This window comes from Amblyraja radiata, chromosome 8 (genome assembly GCF_010909765.2).
Source record: "Amblyraja radiata isolate CabotCenter1 chromosome 8, sAmbRad1.1.pri, whole genome shotgun sequence".
Classification (NCBI taxonomy): Eukaryota; Metazoa; Chordata; class Chondrichthyes; order Rajiformes; family Rajidae; genus Amblyraja; species Amblyraja radiata.
In genome coordinates, this window is record NC_045963.1 from 67,735,677 (window position 1) to 67,762,188 (window position 26,512).

General features: G+C 46.2%; 1 protein-coding gene across 2 annotated transcripts in view; it reads left to right on the top strand.

Annotated features, from left to right (window-relative positions):
* The first annotated feature begins 19,702 nt into the window (after positions 1-19,702).
* esr1 (estrogen receptor 1) overlaps positions 19,703-26,512 on the top strand; it is a 141,451-nt gene continuing 134,641 nt past the window's right edge. For both annotated transcript variants that reach the window (XM_033026167.1, XM_033026168.1), the window contains exon 1: positions 19,703-20,447. In XM_033026167.1, the coding sequence (XP_032882058.1) occupies positions 19,996-20,447 (452 nt within the window). In that variant the 5' untranslated portion in view covers positions 19,703-19,995. The remainder of the gene's footprint in view (positions 20,448-26,512) is intronic.

Below are 26,512 nucleotides of genomic sequence, written 5' to 3' on the forward strand. Positions count from 1 at the left end.
ATCCATTTCCTCTCATAATTTTATATACTCTATCATGTCTCCTATCAACCTCTCCTTATAGCTAATACCTTCTATTCCAGACAGCATCCTGGTAAACCCCTTCTACCTCCACATCCCTCCTGTGACCAGAACTGCACACGATCCTCTGAATGCAGCTTAACCAAAGTCTTATAAGGCAACATAATTTCCTAACTCTTATACTCAATGCCCCGACCGAGGACGGCAAGCATACCAAACGCCTGGAGAAGGGTTCCGACCCAAAATGTCACCTATTCCTTTTCTCCAGAGATGCTGCCTGACCTGCTGAGGTACTCTAGCATAGAAACATAGAAAATAGGTGCAGGAGTAGGCCATTCGGCCCTTCGAGCCGGCACCGCCATTCAATATGAACATGGCTGATCATCCAACTCAGTATCCTGTACCTGCCTTCTCTACATACCCCCTGATCCCTTTAGCCACAAGGGCCACATCTAACTCCCTCTTAAATATAGCCAATGAACTTGCCTCAACTACATTCTGTGGCAGAGAATTCCAGAGATTCACCACTCTCTGTGTGAAAAATGTTTTTCTCATCTCAGTCCTAAAAGATTTCCCCTTTATCCTTAAACTGTGACCCCTTGTTCTGGACTTCCCCAACATCGGGAACAATCTTCCTGCATCTAGCCTGTCCAACCCCTTAAGAATTTTGTAAGTTTCTATAAGATCCCCCCTCAATCTTCTAAATTCTAGCGAGTACAAGCCGAGTCTATCCAGTCTTTCTTCATATGAAAGTCCTGACATCCCAGGAACCAGTCTGGTGAACCATTTTGTGTCTATCTTCGGTATAAACTAGCATCTGTAGTTCCATTCCTACCAAACATCTTCCTTACCAGTCTATCTGCTTGTGTGGCCACTCTCTGGGAGCTGTGGACGTGGACCCCACGATCCCTCTGTACATCAATTCTGTTAGGAGTCTTGCCATGAACTGTACACTTTCCTCTTACATTGCACCTCCCAAAGTGCGCCCGTCACTCTTGCTGGAACACCGTAGTGATCCTGTGCACCTGCTGCTTTATCCTTCTTTGTGATAAGAGTTTGGGAGTTGGTGTCGGAGTAGCCCAGATGACTAGCTGCACCATATCTTGCAGTTGGTACACACTGTAGCTACCATGTGCAGGTTGTGGTGTGTGTGGATATTTGGGATAGTGGAGGGTTCTTTGTCCTGGATGATGGATCAAGCTGCTGCCTGCTAGTAATGCTAAATAATTTGTCATATCCTCCTGGCCAACAGATTTCTCCTTTCCAAACATATATATTTTTGCATGTTACAATTGAATCTGTTCCATTCTACTTGAACAAACAGGAAATGACTTGTGTCCACACTGCACCATCTGTTTTCTTACAGCTATCATCCTTATGGAATGTCTGAGACTGCCCCTTTAAGATGAATTGTCAGAGATGATGATTCTTTAAGAATTCCGTCTCAAACCTTGAGTCTGTGTTATAAGTCAGGTTCTGTTTATTTAAGGGCTTTTAGGTTGAATCAATATCCACAGGAGATGCTGCCTCACCCGCTGAGTTTCTCCAGCATTTTTGTCTACCTTCCACAGGAGACTAGATTGGACACAGGAAGGAAGATGTTATTATCATTAACTCTGGCAGGATTTGAGCCCAGATCCACGGCATGTGGGATTCAATGCAAGACCATCACGGTTCCAGCCCCCACATGGCCTTTTATAACCTGATAGAACCGTGTCTCAGCGAACATCCAGTTACGCACATCAGTTGCATGCTTTTATCCAACCCCATGCACCCAGTTGTACCTCTTGGGAAAGTGAATTTACTTTATAAGTGTCCAGCTCAGTGTCAATCAAAGACAGGCCAAAGAAAACTAGTTTAAAGAGGCACCCACCGACTGTTGAGGAGGGAAGCGTTTCAATAAATTGTCGTGCGGCATGCGCTATAAATCAAGGCTTAAGTATATACATTCAGGCTGTACTTTGAACAAAAGTTAAATGCAGATTAAAATCTTGCAAAGCATGAAAGTTAAACTTTGTGGCCTGTTTTAACTTGAGGTTACAAGTGGCCATGATCTTAGTAAATGGCTGTGCACAATTAAAGGGGCCGAGTGGCCTTCTTCTAGTCCCCAACACTTTTGCTTAGATGCAACCCAAGAGGCCTAATTTGAGGAAGGACATCCTTGTGATTGAGGCAGTGCAGCGTAGGTTTACAAGATTGATCCCTGGGATGGCGGGACTGTCATATGAGGAAAGATTGAAAAGACTAGGTTTGTATTCACTGGAGTTTAGAAGGATGAGGGGGTGATCTTCTAGAAACATATAAAATTATAAAAGGACTGGACAAGCTAGATGCAGGAAAAATGTTCCCAATGTTGGGCAAGTCCAGAACCAGGGGCCACAGTCTTAGAATAAAGGGGAGGTCATTTAAGACTGAGGTGAGAAAAAAATTTTTCACCCAGAGCGTTGTGAATTTATGGAATTCCCTGCCACAGAGGGCAGTGGAGGCCAAATCACTGGATGGATTTAAGAGAGAGTTATATAGAGCTCTAGGGGCTAGTGGAGTCAAGGGATATGGGGAGAAGGCAGGCACGGGTTATTGATAGGGGATGATCAGCCATGATCACTATGAATGGCGGTGCTGGCTCGAAGGGCTGAATGGCCTCCTCCTGCACCTATTTTCTATGTTTCTATGTAACCGGAGGCAAGGATAAAAGAGATCGAGTCCCAACGTGACATATCCACTGGTCAAACCCAGTGCCAGGCTGTGAGGGTTGAATTTTAGCACCTGATATTGCCATTGCTCAGAGCTGGGAGGGGTGGGGGGAGGGGATGGCAGGATGGATGTGATTTCAGGGCTGGGAACAGGAAAGGAAATGGTCCCGGGAAAGATGCGAGAGTCAGGAGGGCCAGCTGTGCCAATCACCTCTGGAAGGTCGAGAGATCGAGCTAATTCTTGGGTGCAAATATACAATGAACAGCTCCTTACCCAGACTTCTTCAGATGTGGTCAAAGTGTGTCCATGATCCGCTAGTCAAATGCAACACTGCCCACGTTGCACCAAGGTGTGTGGATCGCGGATTGGCCTCTACAGACATCTGCAGACCCACAAGTGGACGACCCTCTGGAGAGGAGAGGACAGTCATAGTCGTTTCGATGATGAGTCTAATAGTTAAAACGTGTGGCAAAGACACATAGCATCAGTGTTCATAAGATCCCAACTACATCTGATGTTCCAAAAACTGAAATCCTCAGAATTGCAGTTTGACTAGACATTATAACCTCTGATTAATCCCATCATATCCTCCAGTAAACAGAGTTGCCTCTCAGAGGACCCTCTCACTGCCATCAATTTGGAATGTTTTTGATTTCCTTGCCACTGGGACCAATGGCTGGAAATTGAAGGGTGTAGTGAGGTGGGCATGCTGATATCTGCTTCATGCTGCTGGACTCTAACATTTTGAGGGATAAACCTGAAAGAGATCAACAAAGTGGGGTGGGGTGGCATGCAACGGCTGACTTTGACTAGTTAGGACCAATGGTCTTTTCTGTGTTGTCCACAACTGTAACTTTCACCCTTGTCTATTTAGGGAGAACTTTGCCATTTGGAATGTCCTCCTGTTAAGTCCTTTAATGAACACAAAAGATAAAACCCACTACAGAAAGTATTCAGACCCCTTCACTTTTTCCACATTTTGTTACGTTACAGCCTTATTCTAAAATGGATTAAATTCTTTTTTTTCATCATCAATCTACACACAATACCCCATAATAAAAAAGCGAAAACAGGTGTTTAGAATTTTTTGCAAAGTAATTAAAAAGAAATAACTGTAATATCACATTTACATAAGTATTCAGACCCTTTACTCAGTACTTTGTTGAGGCACCTTTGGCAGCGATTACAGCCTCAAGTCTTCTTGGGTATGACGCTACAAGCTTGGCACACCTGTATTTGGGTAATTTCTCCCATTCTTCTCTGCAGATCCTCTCAAGCTCTGTCAGGTTGGATGGGGAGCGTCGATGCACAGCCATTTTCAGGTCCCTCCAGAGATGTTCGATCGGGTTCAAGTCCGGTCACTGGCTGGGCCACTCAAGGACATTCACAGACTTGTCACAAAGCCACTCCTGTGTTGTCTTGGCTGTGTGCTTAGGGTTGTTGTCCTGTTGGAAGGTGAACCTCCGCACCAGTCTGAGGTCCAGAACGCTCTGGAGCAGGTTTTCATCAAGGATCTCTCTGTACTTTGCTCCGTTCATCTTTCCCTCGATCCTGACTAGTCTCCAAGTTCCTGCCGCTGAACAACATCCCCATAGCATGATGCTGCCACCACCATGCTTCACTGTAGGTATGGTATTGGCCAGGTGATGAGTGGTGCCTGGTTTCCTCCAGACGTGACGCTTGGCATTCAGGCCAAAGAGTTCAATCTTGGTTTCAGCAGACCAGAGAATCTTGTTTCTCATGCCTTTTGGCAAACTTCAAGCGAGCTGTCATGTGCCTTTTACTGAGGAGTGGCTTCCGTCTGGCCACTAAACCAGAAAGGCCTGATTGGTGGAGTGCTGCAGATATAGTTGTCCTTTGGAAGGTTCTCCCATCTCCACACTCTGGAGCTCTGTCAGAGTGCCCATCAGATTCTTGGTCCCTCCCTGACCACGGCCCTTCTCCCCCAATTGCTCAGTTTGGCCGATCAGCCGGCTCAATGAAGAGTCCATTTGAAGGTTCCATTTGAAGTTCTTCCATTTAAGAATGACGGAGGCCACTGTGCTCTTCGGGACCTGCAATGCTGCAGAAATTGTTTTATACCATTCCCCAGATCTGTGTCTCAACAAAATCCTCTCTCGGAGGTCTACGGATAATTCCTTCATCTTCATGGCTTGGTTTTTACTCTGACATGCACTGTCAACTGTGGGACCTTATATAGACAAGTGTGTGCCTTTCTAAATCGCGTCCAATCAATTTAATTTACCACTGGTGGACTCCAATCAAGTTGTAGAAACATCTCAAGGATAATCAATGGAAACGGGATGAACCTAAGCTCAATTTTGAGTGTCATAGCAAAGGGTCTGAATACTTATGTAAATATGATATTTTGGTTATTTAATTATTTAATTACGTTGCAAAAAAAATTCTAAACACCTGTTTTTGCTTCTTCTTTCTGGAGTATTGTGTGTAGATTGATGATAAAAAAAAAAGAATTTAATCCAATTTAAAATAAGGCTGTAACGTAACAATTTGTGGAAAAAGTGAAGGGGTCTGAATATTTTCGGAGTGCACTGTGCATTGAGCAGTTTACAATGAATGAGGTACTTTTGAACCATAACCAATTCTGACTAGAGGCAAAAACAGGGAGGTCTATGTGAGATGATCTATTTTAGTAATGGTGATTGAGAGAAACATATTGGCCCAGAATGTCAGTGAATAGTGACAGGGACAAGCCGCATCTCTGGAGAGAAGGAATGGGTGACGTTTCGGGTCGAGACACACACTCCTTCAGATACAATCTTGCTCTTTTGGGAATATGCGTCTGTGAATATTCCATGAAACAGTAGTGTGATCCTCTGGAATGTGACTTCAGTAAAAAAAAAGCTTTGGAAGAAAACGACAAGGAATATCTTGCATTTACATAGCACCTTCCTTGACCTCAGGACACCGTCAAATAGCCTTCACCAAGTGCAGCTAGGGTTGCCAACTTTCTCACTCCCAAATAAGGGACAAAAGGTCAAAATAAGGGACAAATTTTGACGGCAATTCGTTGACCAACTCGGCCGTGGCTGGGTGAATGATGAGTTGGCCCGGGTGTGGCTGGGTGAATGATGAGTTGGCCCGGGTGTGGCTGGGTGAATCAGTTGGTGGGCCAGCTGAGGAGTTTTGGCCCTTCACCCCATCCAACTCATGAACCAATGATCGGCCATGAGAAGGAGAGGTGGTGATGTCGGCGGTAAGCGAAGGTCGGACAGCTGGCCGGGCTGGTGACCGACGGTGCCCCACGGGTGAGGCGCTGTTGCTGCTGCACTCCATGGGCTGCACTACGTCGGGACGGGTGAGGTGGGGCCATACGCGGCGCTCTGACCCGACAGTCCCCTCGACCCGAGTAGTAAACATAGAAACATAGAAAATAGGTGCAGGAGTAGGCCATTCGGCCCTTCGAGCCTGCACCGCCATTCAATATGATCATGGCTGATCATCCAACTCAGTATCCCATACCTGCCTTGTCTCCATACCCTCTAATCCCTTTAGCCACAAGGGCCACATCTAACTCCCTCTTAAATATAGCCAATGAACTGGCCTCAACTACCTTCTGTAGCAGAGAATTCCACAGATTCACCACTCTCTGTGTAAAAAATGTTTTCTCATCTCGGTCCTAAAAGACTTCCCTCTTATCCTTAAACTGTGACCCCTTGTTCTGGACTTCCCCAACATCGGGAATAATCTTCCTGCATCTAGCCTGTCCAACCCCGTAAGAATTTTGTACGTTTCTATAAGATCCCCCCTCAATCTCCTAAATTCTAGCGAGTACAAGCCGGGTCTATCCAGTCTTTCTTCATATGAAAGTGCTGCCATCCCAGGAATCAGTCTGGTGAACCTTCTCTGTACTCCCTCTATGGCAAGAATGTCTTTCCTCAGATTAGGACACCAAAACTGTACGCAATACTCCAGGTGTGGTCTCACCAAGACCCTGTACAACTGCAGTAGAACCTCCCTGCTCTTATACTCAAATCCTTTTGCTATGAATGCTAACATATAATTTGCTTTCGTCACTGCCTGCTGCACCTGCATGCCTACTTTCAATGACTGGTGTACCATGACACCCAGGTCTCGTTGCATCTCCCCTTTTCCTAATCGGCCACCATTCAGATAATAGTCTACTTTCCTGTTTTTGCCACCAAAGTGGATAACCTCACATTTATCCACATTGTACTGCATCTGCCATGCATTTGCCCACTCACCCAACCAATCCAAATCACCTTGCAGCCTCCTAGCATCCTCCTCACAGCTAACACTGCCCCCCAGCTTCGTGTCATCCGCAAACTTGGAGATGTTGCATTCAATTCCCTCATCCAGATCATTAATATATATTGTAAATAGCTGGGGTCCCAGCACTGAGCCTTGCGGTACCCCACTAGTCACTGCCTGCCATTCTGAAATGGACCCGTTAACTTTTGTCCAGATATAACACATCCACTGGTTCCCCCTTATCCACTCTACTAGTTACATCCTAGTTACATACTAGTAGCAGTCAAATACGGGACAAGGGCAGTCCCGTATGGGACAAATCAATGTAGCCCGATATACGGGGTGTCCCGGCTAATACGGGACAGTTGCCAATCCTAAGTACAACTTCTATTAAAATGTGGATAATTTATGCATATCCAATGTGATCCCTCCAGTAAATCAGTTACCAGAAACTTGGCCTGAGGGGTAAAATCCTCAGCTCTTCTTTGAAATAGTGTTGTGGAAACCTTAACATCCAAATGAAGGGAACAATGAACCAACAGAACTAAAATTAACAGTGACACTCAATTTATTTAGTCACACTTTATAAATTTCCAAGCCCCATGGCAGAGGTCTATCAGTTTGTAACTCAGTGCTAAATCCGTCAGGTCACTGTGGTGTGTATAGATTCCTGTTTTGTGGCATCACATTACTCATTCAGACCAAGAGGGAAATACATTTTTCCAAAAAGATAGTCTATTCATGAAATATCAGTATACAATACAGGACAGCGTGCTGCCTTCATTCACTGTACCTATCATATGTCGGTACATCGGCTATAATATTTACATTATGCATCCATTTTTCATTTCAAAACGTTCAATCACAGCCATCAGGATATTAAACCTGGCTCGGACAAAACTATGATTATTGGTGGCCCAAATCTGCTATTTGCACTTTATCAGTTTATTTATTCATGTGTGTATATATTTATATTGTGGTATATGGACACACTGATCTGTTTTGTAGTAAATGCCTACTATGTTCTGTGTGCTGAAGCAAAGCAAGAATTTCATTGTCCTATCAGGGACACATGACAATAAACTCACTTGAACTTGAACTTGAACTTGAACTTGAATCAGCAATGGGTTTGAGAGGCTGTTTCACTGGATCTTGCCCCTCAGTGGCCACTGGCTGCCTGGCCCTTCCGTATCGGGCCTTTGTGATTTAGTTTAGTTTAGTTTAGTTAAGTTCAGTTACAGCATGGAAACAGGCCCTTCGGCCCACCGAATCCGCACCGACCAGCACACCAACACTATCGTACACATGCACTAGGGACAATTTACAATTTTACCAAAGTCAATTAACCTACAAACCGGTGTGTCTTTGGAGTGTGGGAGGAAACCGGAGGACCCAGAGAAAACCCTTGCAGGTCAAGGGGAGAATATACAAACTCCATTCAGACAGCACAGACTGTGGTCAGGATCGAACCAGGGTCTCTGGCACTGTAAGGCAGCAACTCCACCGCTGTGCCACTGTGCCACCCCGGTGGCTGTGCTGTGCTCCAGTGAATTCCTCAGCACATATTCCTACACCCTGGAATGTGCCAGCTGGCAACATTCCCTTCCGGACATCTCCCTGCACTAGAAGACCAACAGGTTTCAGGTAGACCTAAGTTTGTCTCTCACTGAATCAAGGATCTACCAGCAACAATTGATACTTGCCTTGGTGCGTGTGTTTCTAGATACAGGCCATGGAGCACGTCCTTGTGGCACAGCTGCATGGAATGAACCTTGACAAAGATCACTGGCTTTCTTTCAACAGTTTAAAGGTCTCTTTATTATCACGTGTACAGAGATACAGTGAAATGCATGTGTTGTTTGCTGGCCAGTCAAATCACACTATAAGTGTAAGGAAGGAACTGCAGATGCTGATTTACACCGAAGATAGACACAATGTGCTGGAGTAACGCAGTGGTTCAGGCAGCATCTCTGGAAAAAAGGATGGGTGACGTTTCGGGTCAGAACCCTTCTTCAAACTGAAAGTGGGGGTGGAGTGAGGAGGGGAATGGGAAGATGGAAAAGGCCAGAACAAACCAGGGCCGGCCACAGATGAGCAGGTCAGGGTGCTGCCCATAATGGCCCATTGTTGGCTGGGGAAGAGGTGATAATGAAGGGACACAGGATGCGAACAGTGCAACTAGTGGGATGGCTAGAGTGGGGGTGGGGGGAGAGAAGAGAGGGAATGCAGGGGTTACTTGAAATTAGAGAAAATGTTTTTGCCAGCTTTCATGTCAGCGGTATGAACCATGATTTCTTTCATTTGTTATATTTCTCACTTTAAGCCAGACATCCTCTGGCAAATATATGTACCATCCAGAAGGAGAAGCCACCCTGAAGGCAGTGTGTTGTGCCACTGAAATATCAGCTGTGCATGAAGGATCTAACAAGGAGGGCCTGTCTCATCACTGGCCAGTTAAGGTCTTGATGGGCGTTTGAGACTTCTGATAACAAAGTTTTATTGCCAATGATTTTGACGACCTGCTTGGAAAACCATCCAACATGATCCGCCATCTCCATTTCATCTGCAGTCCGGGTAGAGCTGCTGCCAGAAACCCGGGTCCAATCCTGACCTCGGGTGCTGTCTGTGTAGAGTTTGCAACTTCTCCCTGTGATCACGTGGGTTTCCTCCAGGTGCTCTGGTTTCCTCCCCCCTTCCCAAAGACGTGCGGGTGTCCGGGTTAATTGGCCTCTGTAAAATGGCCCCCTAGTGTGACGGGGCTGGGGGACAAAGTGGGATAACATAGAGAGGCACTAAATGCTGCAGTAACTCAGCAGGTCAGGCAGCATTCCTGGAGAACGTGGCTAGGTGACGTTTCAGATCAGGACACTTCTTCAAACTCTAGATACATAGAACATGTGAATTGGTGGTTGATGGTCAGGGTGGACTTGGTGGGCTGAAGCTTGTGATTCCACGCAGTATCTCTGAATTAAACTAATGACATTCTGTGCCTGATGGACATGGTCAAAGGTGTTTATCCTGCACAGATGTTCCTACAAGAGACAGCTGGTGGGGGACAGTCCAACCCAATGGACCGAAGCCAAGAACATCCTTGGAAGGTTGTCAGACATGGTTATTAAGTCTGAAGAAGGGTTTCGGCCCGAAACGTCGCCTATTTCCTTCGCTCCATAGATGCTGCTGCACCCGCTGAGTTTCCCCAGCAATTTTGTGTACCTTCGATATTCCAGCATCTGCAGTTCCCTTTTGAACACATGGTTATTAAGCCGTCGCTTCTGGAGTTTTACTTGTGTCCAAAGAATATGGAGATCTGCTCAGCTTATCCAGAGCCTAGAGTCACCTGCCTGCTGCTGTTTGCAACCATCGAGGTCAGGAAGTTTTGGGTACAGGTGGATTTGTCAGTCTTTTATAGATTCAGTTGTGAGGATCTTGCTGAACCTAGCGAGACCTCTTCACTCAGGGGTGATCACAAAGCATCCTCTGTGAACCTTCTGGAAGAATAGTTGCATGCTTATCTCATCCTGCTTCACAGAGCTGATTCTGGATAAGATGACAGACACAAAATGCTGGAGTAACTCAGCGGGTCAGACAGCATCCCAGGAGAAAAGGAATAGGTGACGTTTCGGATTGAGACCTTTCTTCAGACCGGAGACTTCAGAGTCTCCGCATCTGCAGAACCAGCATCTGCAGTTCTTTTCTACACATTTCATCTGGATCAGATGATACTGGGAGGCTCTGAGACCAAATGAGAGGCTTTCCCGTTCCTTGCTTCTTGGAGTTCCTCTTCCACATCCACCCTCTTCGACTGCAGCAGCAGCAGCAAATCCTGCAGGCTTTTTTGCAGTTGCCTCATTTCTCTCGAGCCCATTTAAACTTTCCAAACACCTTTGAGGATGAAGAGCTCTTGATGTTCACCTTGGTCTCTGCTCCAATCTGTGAAATCTGGTTCAGTTCCACAATAGATTTTTGGGGTCAGCAGTTTCACCCTCAGCTTCCAATCTCCCCGGCCGATATCATCAGGCCGATCTCTGAATTTACCCCATTGTATCCATTGCACTCTAATGATGTTACACTATATTGTGCACTTTGGTATTTTTCTCTTTCTCTACGATTTGACTGGGTAGTGAGCAGAGTTTTTCCGCTGTTTTTTGGCACACATGATCATAAAGGGCCTGTCCAACGAGCATGCGACTGCATGCGGCAAGCGTGACCTAACGTGGTCGCTTGAACCGTACGGCCTCGCGGGGCCGGTCCCACTTCGATCGCCAGAGCCGTATGGAGTTGTGCGGAGCTGGTCCCGACATAGCGCGGGGCTCCGAAAAACTGACACTGTCCAAATATTCCCGCGCAGCAACGGCCAGCCGGCCCGCAGCCGCATTGACGCCGTACGCAGCGCCTCGACGGGCGTATGCACTGTTTCGACGCCATACACACCGTCTCGATGCCGTACGCAGCGTCTTGACGGCGTACGCCTAGCGCGAACTTCCCGTGGACTTCGCTCAAACGTCAACTCGTACGGGATCACTCGACCTCTGTGCAGCCCCCACTTCTGGTTTGGTCGCGCTTGCCGCATGCAGTCGCATGCTCGTGGGACAGGCCCTTAATACACCAGTACCAATACTGTGCACAGCTTGGCACTTTTCACCGCCTCAGTCGCATTTCAGCACAGATCGATCAGACGGGATATTGGCTGCACAGTTGCGTGACCACCTCTCTGGCTGCAGCGACGGTGATGCTGTCTACCTGCTGCAGGATCCCCTGGCCGGAACTGACCCGTGGCCCTTGGGGTCACCATTGTGACGACTGTCAGAAGTTGCTGAGGTAGTAAGCCACACTTCTGGAAACAGTGGTGGCCTTGACCATGGCTGTGTATCTCAAGGTCCGAGGATCACGTGTGATTTTAACATGGTGCACATTAATAGATGTGACCTTTAAATCCATTGTATTGTGAATAAACAGTCTCAAGTCTCCTCAGTCAGTAACTCTGTTCCAGCATGCCCAGAGTGCATGGAAACTGTTACACTCGTGCTGAGCTGAGGTACGTTGTGGGTAGTGGTTTATTATTGTCACATGTACCGAAATACAGTCAAAATGTTTGCATGCTATCCAGTCAAATCATACAATGCAGGAGTACAATCGAGCCAAATACTGTGCAAGTGAAAAGAGAAAAATACAATGGCGTTAAGTGCGGCACAGTGGCGCAGCAGTAGGGTTGCTGCCATACGACGTCAGAGACCTGGGTTTGATCCATGACTGCAGGTTCTGTCTGTGCAGAGTATGTACGTTCTCCCTGTAACCGCGTGGGTTTTCTCCGGATGCTGAGGTTTCTCCCCCACAATCCAAAGAGGTGCTGGTTTGTAGATTAATTGGCTTCTGTAAATTGACCCTAGTGTGTAGAGGTGACAGTGGCAGTGTGTACAGATATTCAATGGTTGGAGTGGACTCTAGAGTACACTAGCGTGCAGAATATAATGTTACAGCTTTATAGTTTTACAGTTACATTGAAAGCACAGATTTAAAAAAGTGCAAGGGCTGTAATGAGGTAGGTTGGGAGATTGGGACTACACCCTAGCATAAGGGGGGGGGTGGACCATTTAAGAAGTGATTCTTGAATCTGGTGGCAATGATCAATCCCTGGGATAAGGGTGGTAAAGCCACTGCCTTGAGGCTGGTGGTGTTGTCCAGGAGAGAGGTTGGTTCTCAATCAGTGTTGACTCCTCAATCTGTTGTTACAAGTCGCTGCTTCCAGTGTCCCAGAGCTTGGTTGCGTTCGGCTATATATCACTACCGAATTCCACGCACTGTGATGCACTCAGCGTCGCATTGCCGTTCAATGCCCGGAGCTGAGGTAAAACTGGCTCCATTTATTTTATGCCACCACTTCTTTCGCCTGCAGACCTGATTTCCTTGTGTTGTTTCATCCACTGATAAAGGGCAGCTGCCGGTGTCTGACGGTGACATCTATTGCTTTTTGTTGCGTGTTTTGGAGATCTCGGCAGCCATTTTGTTCTTTGGGGGTTCTTCCTCTTCATCAGTTGCCAGCCTTGTTCACCGACTCAGTGCTCTGCTTTCCTCCCGCGTCTCAAAGAAGTGAGAGTTGAAGACTTAGCCACCGGTTGTAAATTGCTCCTCATGCAGATGGGCTGTGGAATCTGCAGGGCTTTGATAGGAATGTGGGAAGCAGAGGGAAGTATAGGAATAAAGCAATAGGGACGGTGTGATTGCTCCATGAGCTGGAATGGAACTCAATGGGCCAAATGGCCACCTTCTCTATCATATGGAAATATCGAGTCTCGGCAGGAAGACAGAAACGAGACACAAGGAACTGCAGATGCTGGAATCTTCAGCAAAACATGAACTGCTGGAGGAATTCAATGGGCCAGACAGCATCTGGGGAGGGAATGGACAGACAACATTTCAGGTTGGGATCCTACTTCAAACAGGAAACCTGTGTTCCTTGATGGAGGGCCTGTTGTCAGTTCCCTCTCTTACTGTCTGTGCGTAGCTTAAGGAAGGTGTGAGGCAGGATCTATGTGATGGCCTGTCTTCTAACGTAAGCTGCAGCACTAGGCATGTTTCTTTCAAAGTTTTGTTTATTGCAAGAATATACAGTACCTATTGATAATTTACACAGGGAATACAATCGATGAACGTCTTCCTTTAGTACCATCAATTCAATGCATTTTATTGGAATCTTTCACTGCCACTTCCTTAACTAACTGTGGAGTGTTTGAGGTGCTGTTACACGGGGCACAGCCCCTCTGTGTGTAGTGGCAGCTGGACCATAGACTTTGTTTTTTCCCCCCATAGAGCCTTTGCAGAGGCTACACATACTCCTGCAGCCTGGAATATGGCAGCTTTCACTTGCAAACATCTCCTTACAGAGGAAGGCCAAAGTACATCTTTCACTGAGGTGATGATCTTCCTTCAGCAGCTGATGATTGTCTCAATGTGCATCCCTGGGAACAACACGCATAGCGAAATGTCCCCTCTTACACAGCTGTCTGGGGTGAAACATTGACAAGGACCCATACATCTTTTTCCGAACCTTCTTGGCTGCAATGCTGAGGACACACTGAGGACATAAACTGATCGCTGCCTCATTCTTTTTTTGCTTTTGGATGGGATCTGTCTGTTCTAAATGCATTTTCTACAGTCCCACCTTAATTAGATTACATGAACTCCAGAGAATTCTTTGTGTCCTGCAATGGTTGTGAAAAGCATATTGTTCTTTCATGAAGCGTGGAGATTGCAAAAACACATTCATAAGCTACTGATTCTTTTTTAATCAAGAGAGAGTGCCTTCTGTGACTAAATGGATTTCAAATCTATAGAGGTTAATGACAGAGGTGAGGACAGGAAACTAGTACACACTGGGCTCCTTTGATTTTCATTTTGAGTTCTGACTAGATGTCCAAGTTCCTGTAAGTTCATTTGGTTTCTGATTAATGTACGGCCGTTTGGGACTGATTCTGCTGTGAAACCACACTATTTCTTGGAGTATTTTGTTTCTGTTCATTTCAGCTATTAACAGCAGCTGAGTGGGTGCTACCTTGCTGTTGTTTCTAAGGACATAAAGTAAAGGTAATAATGCTGCTGCAAAAAAGGTTTTTAGAAAATATCTGACAAGTTATTTGTACTGAGATGTCTAAGTGAATGATTTAAAAAAAAAAATAATTCTATCTTTCAAAACAAATTTATTTTCCGTTTGTATTGGATGCGAGAGATAACTTGGTACTCAACAGATAATATAGAAAAACAAAAGTTAAGTTCAATAGATAAAAAATGCTCAATAAAGTGCAAAATAAAACAAATCCCCAAGTCCCTGGTGCAACCAAGTCAGTTTGTAGTTCGGAGTTTAGTTGGAGTTTGTAGCGTTCAATTTGGTAGTGGTAGTTGGGAAGAGGCTGTTCGTGAACCTGGACGTTACAGTTTTCAGACTCCTATACCTTCTTCCCGATGGCAATAGTTAAATTGGTAGTGTGACCAGGGTGGTCTGAGTCCTTGATAATGTTGGCTTCCTTTTTCAGACAGCGCCTCCTATAGATCGTTGGTGGGGAGGTCAGTACCCGTGATGGACCAGGCAGTGTTCGCCACTTTTTGTAAGCTTCTTCATCCCTGGGAAGTTTGAGTTGTCGAAGTGGGACGGGATGCAACCCAGTCACTATGTTTATCAACCTCAGGTCAATAATCGCATCAAGTTACCAATCAATAACCTCATCAACTTCCCCACAGATTCTACCACTTCTGTACACGTGGGGCAATTTATGGTGGCCAATCAATCTACCAATCCACACCTCTTTGAGGAGTGTGAAGGGAATGATGAATTCCACACAGACAATACCTGAGGTCAGGATTGAACCCAAGTCGCTGGGGCTGTGGCTGGGACTCCACTTGCTGTGCCACTCTGCCACTCAGTCTCTCTCTTTCACTTAATTAGCTTTCCTTTAAGTGTGTTGATTCTCTTCATCTCAACCACTATATGTGGTAGCAGGTTCTACATTCTCACCACTCTTTTAGGCAAGAAGTTTGTCCCAAACTCTTTACTACATTTATTAATGACAACCTTATATTTACTTTCTAAATATTGGACTCTGTGTTAACACCTTCCCAATGTCTTATTGATTAAATTATTTCATGATTTGTAAGGCACTCTGAAGTCTCTTTTCTACAGTATAGATCTCAGCCTGCTCTGTACTTCATGTTAGTTACAGCCATTCTGTTCTGGTAATTCATTCCTTGCCCTACCTCATGTGCCTCTGTGCTCGATAGAAAAACAATTGGTTTGGTTTCTAAAGTGTCACCCTCGGACTCCATCTCAAGCCATGGGCAGTGAACTTGGAGAAACAAGGAACAAGAAATAAGGAACTGCAGATGCTGGTTAATACACAAAAGGACACAAAGTTCTGGAATAAGTCAGGCAAGTCAGGCAGCATCTCTGGAAAACATGGCTAGGTGATTTGGACTTTTGGATTTTAGAGATACAGCATGGAACCAGGCCCTTCAGGCCACGGAGTCCACATCCAAAACCAGCAATCACAGGCACTATCCTACACACTAGGGAAAATGTACTAATTTTTACCAAGGCCAATTAACCTACACATCTGTACCTTTTTGGAGTATGTGGGGAAACCGGAGCACCCGGAGAAAACCCACGCAGTCACAGAGAGAACATACAAACTCCATACAGACAGCATCCGTAGTCAGAATCAAACCCAGGTCTCTGGCGCTGTAAGGCAACAACTCTACCGCTGCACTATCGTGCCACCCCTAATGATGCTTTGAGTTTGGGGAGGGGGCGACGGAGGAGAAAGCTGGCGTGTGTTTCATACAATTTCTTCTCGGACTTGTCTCCGATCAACAGCATCTTGCGGTCGGTCAGCCTTGTTAAACTGCCTTGTTAAACTGCGTCGAGAAGGAAAGCCTTATACATCCAAAAAATGGTTCATTGTTTGCTCAGCGCAACAGAAAAAACAACAAAGGGAGAATTGGCAGGAGTTTCGGAGTGCCAGTTGCGGTTTCGCCCTCCGAAATGCAGGAACATTTAAGCAACAAGGTGCCAGTAATCAATCTTCTTGCCTCCAAATTGTCCGCCCCCTTCTTCCAAAATAAATCGAATCTTAGGTCTTACATCCCCCCCCCCCCCCCCCCCCCCCCCCCACCCAAACTCTGAAAGATCAAAGTACCCCACAGCTGGCGTTTGGCTCTTGAAATTGGTTTAGAATCAATCATAATTTTTGAATTTTTCTCCTGCTCCCCCAGTCTGAACGCTAGGCCCCAGCTCTGGCCAACATGTAGATGTATGAGAGGATCTGCCACCCTCATCTTTGCTGATACTTCACAATTTCCAGATCATTGAGCTTGACAATATCAGAGAGTAAAATACCTAATGCTTCATTCTCACTCGACAACTGTGATAGTTCCTTCTCAGTGAGTCCAAGCTTTAATTTGTCTCGGTGGTAAACACACTATCCTCTCAGTCAGGGGGATGTGGGTTCAACTTCCTGTATCAGAGACCTGGTGCATGGTTATCTAGGCTGATGGTCGCTCTGCAATGAAGATAGACACTAAAACGCTGGAGTAACTAACCGGGTCAGGCAGCATCTCTGGAGAAAAGGAATGGGTGACGTTTGGGGTCGAGAACCATCTTCGGACTGAGAGTCGGGGGAGAGGGAAACTGGAGGGTATGAAAAGGTCCAAAACAAATCACAGCCGGCACCAACGACTCAAGAAAAGTGGGAGCCACAATGGTCCGTGTTGATGGGGGAACAGAAGCTGCTATATTTGAGGTGCTAAACTGGAGAATGCACAAATTCATGGCTCTATGAGAGAGAGATCTAATGAATTGTTCCAGCCAATATTAATACTTCATTTAAGATTGCTGAAATAATTTTGACAGGTTTTTGCTGTTTTACGGGATCTTGTTGCATCGAACTTTGGAGGGCACTTTGACTGACCCGATTACATGGTTAATTCATTGGCGTGCCAAATGAAACACGACCATGTTCTGGTTTTTCACTAACTTTGCAAAGCTTAGAATTATTGAGAGCAGCTCAAAATTGCAATATGTTAAAAAAAAAAAATTGCCTGCATTCCGCGTGGCTTTTATTCCCCACTCACATTTCAGCCTCTGCGGCTTTGGACGGAGATCAAGTTCGGATCAATCCTTCCACCTGCGCAACTGGCCGACGTTGGCTCCTGATCCAAGAACACCTTGACGTTAGCAGGTTCTCAACTCCTCAGTCTCCACCAATGCCTCAGCCCTCTCCCCCTGTGTAACTTCCTCTGGCCCTACTGAACCCTGTGGTCAAAACTCTGAACTCTGAACGCCTTTCCAATTCAAAACACTTTTCTACCCCCTTTTTCCTTTCATTCCGTCATTAGTTTCATCAGCTGCCTTGCCCGTTAATTGTAACACTCGTCTTTCTCATCCGTAAAATGCTCCGTAAAATCTCCTGCCTTACCCAAGTTTTGGGCCAACTTTCTCCCAGTGTGTGGCTGTCATATTTTATCAGAGAACGTGCCTTAAAACATTACAGAGAAAGTATTAGGCACATGCTAGTTGTATGTCAGAACATTGTTTGCCATTGACATATTGTGCTGCAAGGGGTGGTCAGATTTACAGAAATGAGCTTCCAAATGCCAGGCTTGTCACCGCTCCATTTCCCCTACACTTGGCAATCTGGGAATTGTCCACCATTAATGCTGGTGGGAGGTTAGCGGAAGGGAAGCATGTTTGCTTTAATGCAGAATGAACATAGTGTAGGAAGGTCGACACAAAATGCTGGTGTAACTCAGCGGGTCAGGCAGCATCTCTGGAGAGAAGGAATGGGTCTCGACCCTAAACGGGTCTATGTTTGATTTAAACCAGCATCTGCTGTACTTTCCTACACATAGTGCAGGACGGATTGTCCCCTTAATCTCGGAGACAGAGCCCAACTCTTTTCTTTGCCTCGTAATTTCTGTCACAAATAGTGCTGTTCAAACGCAAAAAAGTAGTAATAGGAGCAGGCCACTCGGCCCCTCAGGCCTGCCCCAAGCACTCAATATGGTCATAGCTGATGTACGCTGGCCTCAACCCAACTTCGCTACCAGTTCCCTCCACCTCTCAATCCCTTGATCTTTTCAAACATTAATCTAACTCCACCTCAAATACATTGAATGAACCGGCCCCCACCACCCTCAGGCGAAGCCACCTCTGGAGATTCGCAAACCTCTGAGGGAAGGAATTTCCATGCACCTGATGACCAGCTCGACACAAGAAGCTGGACTAACTCAGCAGGTCAGGCAGCATTTCTGGAGAAAAGGAATAGGTGGCGTTTCAGGTCGAGACAACTTCCTCAACTTTCCTACCTCCCTTAGTTCGTGACTCTCGCACAAGTGGAAGCAAGCATTTTAATACGTGGCAATTGACTGTCAGTAATATATATGCTTTTACCTTAAACCTGGTGGAAGTGGGGCTTTGGCTGGTGAGTGCGGCACTGGCCGTGAGTTTCTCCTGCGACTGAGGTGAGACACGGGTGTCTGGCAATGTGCGGGGTGGGGATGTGGGGGGGTTATAGCATAAATTAGACAGCAGGCATCTTCTGTAGTCAGTTCTTGGTGCTGATTTATTGAAGCTATTACATTATTAATAAATCAACCATTGAAGCCCCGGCCACTTTAAGGCTGACCCAGATGTTAAACATGAAAGCAAACAATTAAGACCAACAGTGCACTATAGCGGGGAAAAGCTCAGGTATACCGGACTGAAGGAACGGGAGGAATTCCAGGGAGATATCACACTCTGCGCGCACTGTAGTAACACATCAGCGCGGGTGCATCCTGAAAAGAATGAAATGAAGATTTGACTCTGATTGCTTCCAGCATGAAGACCGGGCGGCTGGTAGCTCGGATGGCGTGCTGAGAGCGAGTGGGGCCGGTTGCCTCGGGAGGGGAAAAAAATCACAGCACAATAAGTGTGTGCGAGAGCGCGGGAAATCCGGCGGGATCCGGTTGCTGGGGTTGGAACATCTTTCCTGGCTTTTGCACCTTCAGGTGAGGCGATGGAATAAAACTGGAATCAATCTCTTTCCCTCGTGCTATCGCGACAGAACGCAGCCTGACCAAGGCACACACGTAAACCAGCCTTTAATCTTTGGTGAAACACTTAAATCAGTGCAGCATTACTTTTAAAGTGTGTAAGCCTGTGGTGAGAGGTAAAACGAGTGCCAATGTACGACGACCTTCTTTTTTTTTGGCTGGCTGCCAATGCCTTTGTAATGCTTATTAGTTCAGATGAGAAGGACTTGGTCTGAAGTTTGAATGTGTTCCTCTGCCTGCACTCTCTCACTCGTATCCTCCTCCTCTTCACGCACAGCAGCAGAGCAGTCGTAGTGTTTCTGAAGCCCTGTCATCCGTGCTGTGCGCTGTAGTACTCGTCTTCTCCTGACTGTGAGGTTTTCTTCCTCTCTAGGTTGGTCAATTGATATGAAGAGCGAGCCGAGAGGCGACGGTGTCAGCCTGTGACACCCAGAGCAGCGCCGATCATTTGTTTGTCCTCTCCTCCTCTGGATGCTGGTCATGGCAATCCCGCTCCATCACAAATCACCTGCGATTGCTCTGCTTCAGAAGATCCAGACCAGCGAGTTGGACACTTTCGGCAGGCAAACTCTGCAGTTGCCTATAAGTGGCGATGGACCTCTGAATGAAATCTACGTGGAAAAAAATCGAGCGGGGACGATGAATTACCCGGAGGGTGGTTATGAGTTTGCAGCCGCTGCCACCTTGTACAACCCAACCAGCCTGGGCTATGCAGCCTCCACCGACTCGCATGGCTCCAGCAACATTGGAGGTCTTCACTCCCTCAACAGCATGTCCCCGAGCCCGCTGGTCTTCTTGCAGACGGCTCCCCAGCTCTCCTCCTTCGTGGCTCACGGGCAACAGGTCCCGTACTACATGGAGAACGAGCAGAGCAGCTGCAGCAGCTTTGGGCTACGAGAGGGACCCCCTTCGACCTTTTACAGGTAAGCCTCCTGCTTTTCCCTTGCCGTCCCCGCAGCCGCCAGCCCCTGCACACTGAGGGTGGGGGGTGGTGGGGGGTGGGGGGTGGTGGGAGAAAGAAAGGTGATGATCCCCCCCCCCCCCCCCCCCCCCCCCACCCTTCAATTCAGTGTCGGTGCCTGAAAGTCTGCTGTGTGTGTCCGGGAGCAATGCTGAAATATGGCTCTGAGGACATGGCACCCTTTATTTTCTGTGGTTGCCGATGCGATTTTGAGGTGTTTGTCATTTCATTCACAGCTTGCCACGTTTAACCCTGCCTCGGTTTTAATGTGGGCTATGCAGGCTCCCCCTGCGTCGAAGGAGCTTGCCTGGCGCTCGCTCCAGCTTTGGGTGTGCCCCGGGTTTTACTGTGTGGATGGATGAAGTTGTTTGCCATATCGTTGTGTTTTTTGGGGGGGGGAGTTTGGGTCTTATCTTAATTGCACCCCGGTCGAAAACTGGATAATGCACTCAGGACCTTTGAATAACTTTCGATTCGGCTTTCTGAGTGATGTTTCTGATCAAGACCGGGCGTGCAGTTAGTCTATTGGAGACGTCAGAAAGTTCAGTCTGCCTCAGGTTCCTTGCCAAAATTAGTTCAGCCCTAACAAGAAAAGTGGGGATGGGGTTGGGGGACACACACACACACACACACAAAACAAATCCCTGGGATAATTCCCTCTGCTCTCCCTGCCTTCCACAGACCTTGTGTTGATAAGTGGAGAATGAGTATAACTCCGTTGTCAGTCTATCCATTCATCTTGGAGATTTAATGCCATCAATACTGCAAATTAACTCGAATCAAACCTAAACCCACTCAAGAATGAAATTCCTGACAGTCCCAGATGTCGAGCTACAAGATGGTGCAACCCGTGGGGGTGGGGTGGGGGGATTAATGGGAGGAAAACCCTTTTATTCTCTGCAAATGGAGGCACATCGGTGCAAAGTCAGTTAAAACCCACTTTAGGTGGTGTTATCAAATTGTCTCGTCTCAAGAGTAAATTTTTGCAACAGCACTCCGGAGTTTGAAACAGTTTAAAGTTTCTAAGCCCTATGTGCTGGTTGAGAAGAGGCATTTCAGGAGCGTACACTGGTCTGTTATGAGTAGGGAAAGATTCAAGCCCACTGGCCTCCACATAAATGTCAGCAAGAGATGATTTGTAGGCTGAGTATATTAGGTACAGGTTTTTCTATTATGACTATTTCTCTCGACATGTTGAGGCAGGCTTTATTCTCCACTCACTTGGATTTCTGTTGTCACTGTGTGTTTCATTTAGATTGTGCAATCAATACTTTGGATACCAATTCTGTGAACAGCACAATGCCACGATTCTTTTTTTTCTTCTCTGTTAATAAATATCCCGTGTGCACAAAAAGGTGTTGATAAAGAAGAAAGGGGGAATTCTGTGCAAAGTACCAAAGGGGAGAGATAAATCAAAAGAAGTGCAGATGGTGAAAAGCGGGAATAAAAGCAAAACAAATGCAAGACACACTCAGGCAGGTCAGGCAGCATCTTGTGGAAAGGAAAACGGCTGAATTTTCAGGTCCAGGACTCAATCAGAAAATGGGTAGGATTTGGTCGACATTGTGTTGCCATTGTTTGAAAGGGTGCTGGAAGCAGATTAATTTTGTGAAAGGACTGAAATAAGTATCTGAAAAGGCGAGTGCCACTGAGCTGTGGGGGAAGGGGAGGAATATGAGATCGCCCTGTCGGATATGGGTGGTATATGTGCAGCTGGCCCCATGGTTCGTTCAGACTGGGCTATCGTAGGAAGAAAGTACAAACAAGGAACCGCAGATGCTGATTTACAAAAAGTGCTCGGCACAAAGGGACACAGAGTGCGAGAGCAACTCAGCGAGTTAGGCAGCATCTCTGTGGAACGTATGTGGGTGATGGATCCTTTTTCTGAAGAAGGTTCCCGACCCGAAACATCGCCTATCCATGTTCTCCAGAGATGCTGCCTGTCCCGCTGAGTTACTCCTGCACTTTGCGTCCTCTATTGTGGGCACGGTGACATCAGTGGCCGCTGAGGGGAGCGGTGGCAATCGCCTGCAGTTTCGCTCAGGTCACGCTGCCATCGATTTAGAGGGTGGGGTGAAAGTCCCCTTGTGGGCTCGAGGAGAGAGAGAAGGTATGCACAACCGAAACTGTGACCCACGGACGCGAGAGGCCGCGCCGCGGGATGAGTAATAGCTTGCCTGCACGCAGTCCAGGAGCCTTTTACAAGGCCTAAAGACGTTGCATGATCAGTAGGAGTTGTGGCTTTGTCATTTGCTTTTAATTCACTCCTTTTCAATACCTATTGTTCATGCGGGCTGCCGTTCCTCCTCAACTCTTGCCCCTCCCAGAGATTGGATGGCAGGTGTCTAGATCATGTCCTCCCCTCTGACTGGTCTGCCAATTATTTTCATTCCGTGCCTCTGGTGACTAGTCCTCCAGCCAGGGGTTAAAACTGATTTTCCCTTCCGACTTCATAAACACTATTCACAGATCCCAGATTGTTTTATACATGTATGGGTGAAAATTAGAATATTCGGGTGAGTGCTTTTCACACAACGGATGTCTGAAATATTGACCGAGATGAAATGCTAGAGGGCCAACAGTTGAGCCTAGCAGTAATAATCATAAAAGCTGCATCCAATATGCTCGGACAATAAATCGTCTTCTGCCGAAGTTTATGTTGAGGCCAGTCAGCTTGAATCCTTTTCTACACATACCAAAGTCGTGTGCAATTCTGAGCTGTGTCCTGCAACCCACGGCCAACAGAGAGGGGCCAGTTCTGAGGAACCACAAAATTATAGTTGGCCCTGCTTCAGGCAGTGGTTGTGGCTAGTCAGCCACGGGAGCCTCCAAACTCCTTTCTCTCGATGATCCATCAGCGTTCCATCTTGAGATGGAAGTACGGAGGCTATCGGGTTATGGAAGACCAGACTCACGGAAAACCAATTTCACACAAATTCTCCCATAAATATTTTTAAGGAATGTTTCCAGACAGTAATATTCATACAAACATTTGACGGTATTAATTGACAACTAGATGCAGTATCCAGAAAAAAGAAACTGCAGGTGCTGGTTCACAAAAAAAAATACACACGGCGTTGGAGGAATTCAATGGGTCAGGCAGCATCTTTGGAGAACATGGCATGTGGTGTTTTGGGTTGGGACTGAAGAAGGGTCCCGACCCGAAACGTTACATTGCTGTTTTAAATTGCTGTTTTTTTCCCTTTTTCCTTCCGCCCACAATATTTAATATGTAAAAGAATATGTGATTCTGTTCCATTCTGTTTGTAGTTTGTTTGGTTGTTTGTTTGTTTGTCTTTTTGCACAAAGTCCGCGAGCATTGCCACTTTTCATTTCACTGCACATCTCGTATGTGTATGTGACGAATAAACTTGACTTGACTTGACTTGACTTGACAACTTATCCATGTCTTCAGAGATGCTGCCTGACCTGCTGACTTACTCCAGCAGTTTGTGCCTTTTTTTGGATGCTTTATTCCATGGTTCCATTACTTTGTTTAGGAGTGATGTTAGAGTGAACATAGAATATATAGTCAATGAAATTAATTACAGGAGTCGTACAAAATGGATGTTGCTGATTTACAGAAAAATTGGTTGACGGACAGTTCTCAGGAATGGACTCAGGACTGTACTCAGCAGTTCCTCTGTACTGGGTGAAGGAGGAGTGAATACTCGTCCAAATCAGCATCTCCCAATCTTTAGCCAGCAACTCCTGCTGGGAATGATTTGGTGTGATGATGGGGTGGGAACAGACTAGATTTGTGACGCCTGACGCCTGATGTAGGTCAATAGCCCGGGAACACTTTGGTGTAGGCCCAAGCACGAAATGCAAAGCCAAGTGGCGTCTGACATTCAAACATTTTCCGACAACTTGAGCCTGCTTAATGGCAATGGAAGTCTGTACTGCGAAATGGCCCTGGGCCTCCTCCACAACTGGTTAACATCCTCAGGACAGGAGAGCAAGGTGGCAAAAGGCCAGGGAGAAAAATAAATTAACCGGCCAACATCCAACACTTGTAGCAGTAAGGTGCCGCGGGTGGAATAGATAGAAATTGATTCTGCAAGTGTTTTGGTTTTGAGATCATTGAATCAATTGAACGCTTCTTCAGCAAGTGACAATTGTTTAATTTAAGTTCTGGGACCAGTAGATTATTACTAACTCAAGGTACGTATGGAAGAAAGTTGTGCAAATGCAATTACGTGATGAAGGAGCACTAGGTAGAAGCTAGGGGCAGTGTCTGATGTTGAATAATATCTAGTCCATAAGCTGATCATTGTCGACAAACCAGAAGGACTAAAGAACACTGCTCCATTTTTCACCTCATTACTATATAGGTTAAAGCAATGATTTGAAGGGAAACATTTTGCCTGTTCATTTATAATGTATCAGATCATGAACTGGCCATTGTCTTCAACGTGGCTGGTATCTTGAACCAGACATGGTTTCCTCTAATCCAAGTCACCTACTTAAACCCCATACTCCATGTAATTTGAGTCCTTCTTTGTTCACTCCTTACAGAAGCCCAGGCGTCTTGTCGAGTGATCTCAGACTGCCACTTATTCAAATTGCAGACTTTCAATACCATATCAAAACCAATTTCACTCATCTTTTCATATCACATAGCTTCTAATATTCCATTCAGTTCTAATTCCACCCTCTTGCTCACTCTCCACAATTGAGCAGTCCAGTGTAAACTATTCTCCTGCTCAGTCACCTATCCCTTTAATATTCCTCCGTATCCAATCCAACTCCCGTTGCTGTCCCTTTCCTTTATTAGTCGTTATGTGTGACACAGTGACGGAGCTGTTAGAGCTGCCACATTGAAGCTGGGGTCCCCGGTTCAATCTTGACCTTGACTGTGGAGTTTGCATGTTCTCCCTGTGACCACGTGGGTTTTCTCAGCGTGCGTTGGTCACTGTGATGTTGCTGTAGAGACGATTTTTGTTGTATGTGCATCTGAGTGTGTGCATCTTAGGGAACGTTGTGGATGTGGAGAGAAAGAAAAGTGACACGGATTTGGTTGATGCAAAGAGCCTGTTTCTGTGCTGCATCCCACTAAGACTCTACTTTGTTTACTTTCTCTTGTCCTTTAATATCATATTCGTTACCACTTTCATGTTACATTGAAACATAGAAACATAGAAAATAGGTGCAGGAGGAGACCATTCGGTCCTTCGAGCCAGCACCGCCATTCATTGTGATCATGGCTGATCGTCCCCTATTAATAACCCGTGCCTGCCTTCTCCCCATATCCCTTGACTCCACTAGCCCCTAGAGCTCTATCTAACTCTCTCTTAAATCCATCCAGTGATTTGGCCTCCACTGCCCTCTGTGGCAGGGAATTCCATAAATTCACAACTCTCTGGGTGAAAATGTTTTTTCTCACCTCAGTCTTAAATGACCTCCCCAACATTGGGCGAGTCCAGAACCAGTCATGTTCACTTCTCAGATAATATCCTATCCATTCTGGTTGTAAGTCCGACTCATTCGACGTTTAATTCCACTACATTCTTCACTTCTCGTGCCTACCAATATTATTTGATTTATCAGAATGGAACCCTTCTTCTATTGAAGACCTTTGTCCGATCTGCTGTTAACTACATGAGCTCCAACTTTTCAAATGCAACATTCTCTGAAGGGACATCGTGTTCCTCAGCCAAGTATTTATCGTCTTCACATACATAGATATCTGACGACCAGTTCAGCACACGTCAATCATTGTTTCCTTCAGCAAGGCACACAGTTGCCAAAGTGGTGCATCTGGTATAGCTGCTAACTCACAGCACCAGAGACCCGGGTTCGATCCTAACCTCGGGTGCTGTCTGTGTGGAGTTTGCATGTTTCCCCGTGATGCATGAGTTTCCTCTTACTTCCAAAGATGTGCAGTTTTGTAGGCTTTGTAAATTGCCCCTAGTGTATAGGGAGTGGATGTTTAAATGGGATAACATAGAACTAGTGTGAATGGGTGCTCGATGGGCAGTATCGGGCCTGTTTCCACTGTATCACTAACCAAAAATAACCTAAAAA